This window comes from Gavialis gangeticus, unplaced genomic scaffold, assembly GCF_001723915.1.
Source record: "Gavialis gangeticus isolate Ggan-Ray unplaced genomic scaffold, GavGan_comp1, whole genome shotgun sequence".
In the NCBI taxonomy this organism is placed as follows: Eukaryota; Metazoa; Chordata; order Crocodylia; family Gavialidae; genus Gavialis; species Gavialis gangeticus.
This window is the reverse complement of record NW_017728975.1, coordinates 1,563,792-1,569,882: the sequence shown is the minus strand read 5'-3', so window position 1 is coordinate 1,569,882 and position 6,091 is coordinate 1,563,792. Positions and strand designations below refer to the sequence as shown.

At 50.1% G+C, this 6,091-nt stretch overlaps 1 protein-coding gene across 4 annotated transcripts in view; it reads left to right on the top strand.

The window, feature by feature from the left end:
* Positions 1 to 733: 733 nt before the first annotated feature.
* ACYP2 (acylphosphatase 2) overlaps positions 734 to 6,091 on the top strand; it is a 143,597-nt gene continuing 138,239 nt past the window's right edge. For 2 of the 4 annotated variants that reach the window (XR_002095776.1, XM_019508126.1), the window contains exon 1: positions 735 to 887. Coding sequence is in view for 3 of the 4 variants with exons in the window: in XM_019508126.1 (XP_019363671.1) it covers positions 818 to 887 (70 nt within the window). In the remaining variant the exon portion in view is untranslated. Of the gene's footprint in view, positions 888 to 6,091 lie in introns of all 4 variants that reach the window. The other 2 variants (XM_019508119.1, XM_019508099.1) reach the window with 2 other exon arrangements.

Genomic DNA, 6,091 nt, shown 5'->3' with positions numbered 1-6,091 from the left:
ACGTCTACAGTCACATGCCAGAAGGCAACAACTCTAAGGCTTATGAATCACTGAGCTTCTGGCTAGAAGCCTGATGGTAGCCCCCTGCTTGGTAGCACCTGTTAAAAACACATGATAAGACCCTTCCTGACATTGCCCACCTCATTAGCAGGGGCTGTCACAGGGCTACCATTTGAACACTAGAGGCGAAAATGGCATGACTGGTGTGATTATGAACAAGCCAACACATGAGTTGGCAGTGAGATGGCATGCGAGAGGCAAAATCTCCCCCTCTAAAAAAATATCAACCACCCTAACAGCAAGGACACCAGGCCCTACCTAAGTCTTTTACCTCACTGGAAGACTTCTGCTCCATCCTCCTCAAGGGAAGCAAGTGAAAAGAGATTGACTCCTAACTCAAGTCCCTCCCCAGGCACCACTCCTGCTTTGGGTGGGAGAGACTTCATGGGGGGCTGTCACACGGAGCTAGGGGCAAGAGTTTTGGGGTGGGGGGAGCATATCCCAACCTCCCCCTCTAACAGGTGCCAGCATTTGCCTCTCAGGAGTCCTGGCCCAGCTTTTCCCCTGCAGGGGCTATAGAGCTGCCAGCCCTCTCCCCACACCAGGGCCGTGCCAGCTCTGAGCGCCCTCAGGGCGCATGCGCGTCCCAGGGCCCCGGGGGACGCACCCCGGGTGGTCGGGCCCCTGGCGCGCACGCTGCGCCTGGCAGGCGGCCGCTTTCCTGCGAAGCTTGAGCCTTGTGGCTTGCCGTTCGGGCCCCTGCCAAGGGCGAACCCCGCGCCTTGCCATTCACACTGCCGCCTAGAGCCTCGCCGCCATGTCGGTCCTCGCCAAGGCTGCCGGGGTCTTCAAGTCGGTGGATTACGAGGTGTTTGGTCGAGTGCAGGGTAGGTGCGGGGCTACGAAGAAAAAAGGGAGGGGGAAACCAACTACCGCTGCAGTGGCTCACGAGAGCTATAAACATGGCGGCGGCGCGGTGCGGGGGGGGCACTAGCTAGTGCGCATGTGCAGGGTTGCGAGCCCGGCCCTGGAGGGGGCGGGGCCTGTAGGAGCGAGTCTGAGCCTCTTCTTCTCCGCTTTCCCTTCTCTTCCCTCCGGGGCTGGTGCCGCCGCCCCGCCCTTTGGCTGCTATTGATATCCCGCGTTCGAGACCCACCCCGGCCAGCCAGGGTTTTTTTTTGCCGGCACAGGAAGCTTTAATGCCCTTCCCGCGACCCTATGTCACACTGCTGGGTCCTAGTACTTGTAGTTGTGCTTCTGCTGCTGACCTTGTGGCTAAGATCAAGGGAGAAAGGGTGCACCTGAGCCCCAAGACCTCCAGGCCTGGGGCTTGCACGTAGGATGCCTGCCTGGCAGGGTATGAATTACACTTTGACCTTGGGGGGTCTGCAACAAAAACTAAATTCCTTCATTGGAAGGGGGAATCCCATCAGAACCCATCTCCCCCCAAACCAGGTTATGACTTTTAAATGTTACAGGTGGGCTCTTGTCTCTTATGTGGGGGGTCAGCTCCCCTATAATTTGCATCTTGCTGCCTGGGTTTGGGGAGTATCTGAAGCCTTAGATGTGGGAGGAAAGCTATTTGCTCCCTGGTAGAATCATGCAGACTGGAGGACTGAGTTGTGCTCAGTCAAATTTTGGAGCTTGACTGTTGGGCTTTGCCCATGGGATCTGGGACTGATTTGGTCTTGAACAAGATAAAAGAACCCCAAAACAAACAAACAGCCTGTGCCTTTCCTGCTGATGGGCTGTTGGTGTAAAAAAAAGATAGGGGGGCAAGCCATTCTGCTTCCTGAAGTTGCTACCTCCATCATGGCTGCCTAGGGCTGGTAACATGGGGCATCTGTACAGTGCAGAGAGGCTGCTCTGACACACTATAATTACAGGGCAATGGAACAAGTCTGCTGGAGTGTAGTAATGATTGCACTCTAGCAGACTCCAGTGTCTTGTGCATCTGTGTCCACCCACTGAAAAATGGTGGCAGAAAAGGCATAAAGCTTGTTAGACAAACTTTAGATAAAGCGTTTCCACTACCATTTTTCAGTGTGGGGATGCTGATACAGGGAGATGCTCTGGGCACTTTAATTAGAGAGGCTTTTGAAGCCGCTGTAATTAAAGCACTGCCACCACCACCTACAATTCCTGGAGCACTTGTATATATGCCCCAAGGGTAATTAAAAGTGCCTCAAGTCAGGAGGCCCATGTTGGTACTTCATGGCGCACGCTTCGTTCACAGCTGTCAGCAGTGAGGCTTGGGACTGTCTGCGGGAGGCACCAAACAGCTGGGTGCGCTTTACAATTAGGTTATTTTATGCCCCCCCCCCCACCCCAAAGCCTGTGGAAAATATTGTGGAGGTTTGCATTACCTTAGGTCTAAAGCAGGTGGACTTCCCTTGTGGGTTTAAATGGTAGGAGCATGTCTGCAACGGTGGTGGACAAGCAGCATGGACATTCACTGCTTAAATGAAATTAGCCTTTTCGTAAGCCAGCTGCTGAGTGCTAGGCCCCCTGTGTATTTATGTCGTATGGAAAGAATAACGCAGTGTTAGTGAGGAAGGGCTGCATGCTTACTCAGAATTTTGGAATATGCGTCTGTAGCAAGTGCCCATCCCAGGGGTGGTCATGATACCCCTGGTGGCTGCTCAGCCCTTGCCAACCTGACTCCCCGTAGGGGCCGCTCCCTTTTACTTAACTACCATGCCTTGGTGTTATTAATTTCTGATCAAAGGGAGGGCTTCCCAACCCTGGTCTTGCTCATAGGACCACAGATGCCCATGGCCATTGCCTTAAGGACTAGTTTTATGGGCTCCATCCTCATCAATAGCAGATCACCTGTGAGGCATGAGCGGGTAAGATAACTCTGCTTTCTGACAGACCCCAGACACTGGAGCTTTTCTTGACACACCCTAGTCCCTAATGGGCACTGGACCCTCCTAGTTCTCCTCTCCCCACACTGGACCCTTTCCCAAGTACCTAGTCCTTCCTAGGCTTATGTTCACTTTCTCTCTATCTCTGGGCCCCAGACCTATCTCTTCCAATGCCTGCTGTGGCCCCCATGCTCTGCCCCTCAATGGGCTCAGGCTCTCTGCCTCTGGGCCCCAGGCCTTTTATTCTTCTAGTCTCCTTCTTACTCTACCAGTTGAGACCTTCCCTTCAATCCCTTCCACAACCACCAGAGCTGTTTGCCACCAGCCCTCTTAGACCATTGCCCCTGTCCATTCTAAGGCCTGCTTCACCCCTCTCAGGCTCTGCTGTCTTCACTAGCTGGGCTTTGGGCCCCCTGGCCCTCCACTGTCTGTCACCCTTGTTCAGGTGATGGGTTCACTTGCTTCTGTTCTAAGGCCTAGCCTGTTCTTGGGCTTGGTGCTGCTTTCCCCAGCTCAGCTGTTGAGGCAGGAGATCCATTCCTTGTGGCTCCCAGGGCTAGACTGCTTGACCAGCTCAGGCCCTGGGCTTATGTGGCTCAAGCTTGGCTCCTTAGTCAAGTGACTCTTTCATTAGCCTCAGCCAGACCTTCAGGCTGCTCCTCAGGCAGCCTCTCCTCTTCAAGTGACAGGTGCACCAAGTGCCCTGTCACAGTCTCTAAATGTTACTTGGATCTGTAGGAGAAACCTGGATCAAAATTTCCTGAAGAAAAAAACACCACAGAAAAACAACAGCTTCTGCTTATATCCTTCACAAACAAGAAACCCCATTATTTGGAAAAACACGCATTAGACTTACCACCAGTAAAAAGGCATGTGCAGGGTTTGAATTACAGAGGGGGTGGGGGCTGAGCCCCCTCATAATAGATGGCAGCCCCCCTGTAACTTGCGAATCAGAACCTGGGGAGGGGCCTCCGATTTTATTACGGTATCGTGATGGGCAGCCCAATTGTTTTTGCGGACTCCTGCAAGAGTCAAAGTGTAATATGGACCCTCGGGATGTGACACCAATACCTTCCATAGAAATATACCTGTATACACTAGTGATGCCCAACCTTTTTCCCCAGTGGCCTGGATGGTTAGTGCCTGGTCTGTCTGTGGGCTGCATCTTGCCAGTGGTCCTGATCTGCTACCCAGGGTGGGTGCTGTGGGGCCCTATATGGCCACGTGTGGGTGGGGGGACAGCAGTGCAGATCTGACCCAGCCATGTGGAGGAAGGGGGCATGGCCCAGCCCTGATTCAGCTGCATGGTGGGGGAAGGGAGTATGGTCTGGCCCTGATTGAGCTGTGTTGGGGGAAAGGAGACATGGCCCAGCCCCCATCTGGCTCTGTAGGGGGCCGGGGTATTGAAACCTGGCAGCGGGGGTGGTGTGATAGTATTAATTTCCTGACCTGTGGGGAGCCCTGCAGCAGTGGCTCCATGGGCTATATTTGGCCCATGGGCTGGAGGCTGAGCACCTCAGTATATACCAATGTTGAGTATTTTTGGTAACATTTGGCTGAATGATGTGATGGGAAGCTGCTGAGTCATATCCGTGTGAATGGCGTGAAAAGAATTAAAAATACCTACTTGGTGACATCTGAATGACACACATTGCTTTTACTAGACAGTGCCTAACACAGTATTGGCCTTAATATTGGGTATAGTCCTAAGCATTATTTTAATGCAAATGATGAATACAAATGCATTCTTTTTCCCTGTTTAAAAAATCCCTTGTGTATCCTCTATATGTAAGGTTTTAAGCAGTTACGTTGTGGAGGTGGAGACTGCCTGTTCAAACAGGGTTTCTGTGGTTTTCTAATAAGTCATGCAAATAAGGTACTCCACATAGTCTACTTATGTAATAATCTCATATAAATAATTACCTGCCCTTTTCATTGAGAGCGCTCTATGGAGGTGCTAAAATGTAGAAAATATATTTTTAATATATCGCATATTTCATGCTTGACCCTGGTGATATTTTGCAGTGGTTCTCAAACTTTTTAAATACAAGACTCCCCTTGTTAGGCTGAAATCACCCCTTAGAACATGTAAGCTCTTAGCTTCTGCTTATTTTTTTTGGACTGTGGAAAAATAGTAGAGCAATTCTTCTATTGCTAATGACACAGAAAGATTATAACAGGTCAGAATGTTTTTGACATTATGGATTTCTGTGTGCACACCTCACAGTACTAATATGGAGCACCTTGGGGCACTGCTCTAAAGATAGTTTTATGCAGACTCCAGCTATTATTTCCTTAGCAGGAGAAGATGAAACTCTCTTATCTTCTATGATTTTTTTGATTCTTGAAGACAGTAGAAGAGGGCCAGAGGGGGAGCAAATCCCTTTGTATGAATTCTGAATATTCCACTTGGGTATTTTTTCAATTGCACTGGAAGCAGGGTTCCTCAAAAGAAAAGCTAATTCAGGATATTTGACGTAGGTTTTTTGTTCTGTTTTAAACAAGAATTAAAACTTGAAGTTGTAGTGGAGTTCTGAGGGACGCTACTTACAGAGTAAAGCTAAGGACTTGTCTATGCTTAAAATGGTTTGCTGGGACAACTAACCCAGCAAAGCCTCTTGGCAGGGGTGTAGTTCATACCAATGAAAGCATCCTTTTGTCAGCATAGCTTTATGCACTTTCTGTAGTGCAATATACTGTTCTAGGCAAAAGGAATATCTTTGCTGGTCTAACTATGTTTTATTTTAGGGAGTTTGTCAGTGTAGCTGTATCTGTAAGGAATGCAAAAAATCCAGGGTGATGCATAGGGGGTGCACCCCTGTAGCGTGGCGGTGCACCCCCTACAAAAAGGTGCCGCTGACACTGTCAGCAGTGCCCGCAGGCAGTTGCTGCTCACTACCCCCCATCCTCCCGCCGTCCAACAGTGCTGGCGGCGTCTGTGAGAGCTCCCCCGCTTACTGCTGTCATGCTCCCACCGCCCCACTTCCACTGCTGCAGTGCCCCCCCACCCGCCAGGGAATGTATCATTTATGCAAAAAATGATTATCTACCAGAATAACTTTTAATTGTAGACCACGCTTTTAGAATAAGAATCCTGTAAAAGAATGTTATCAGAGAAATTGAATGATAGAATTATAGGTAAGTAATTTTCCTTATTTGCTCAAACGAAGTCTTTAGGGTCAGTGTGTGTGTGTGTGTGTGTGTGTGTGTGTGTGTGTGTGTGT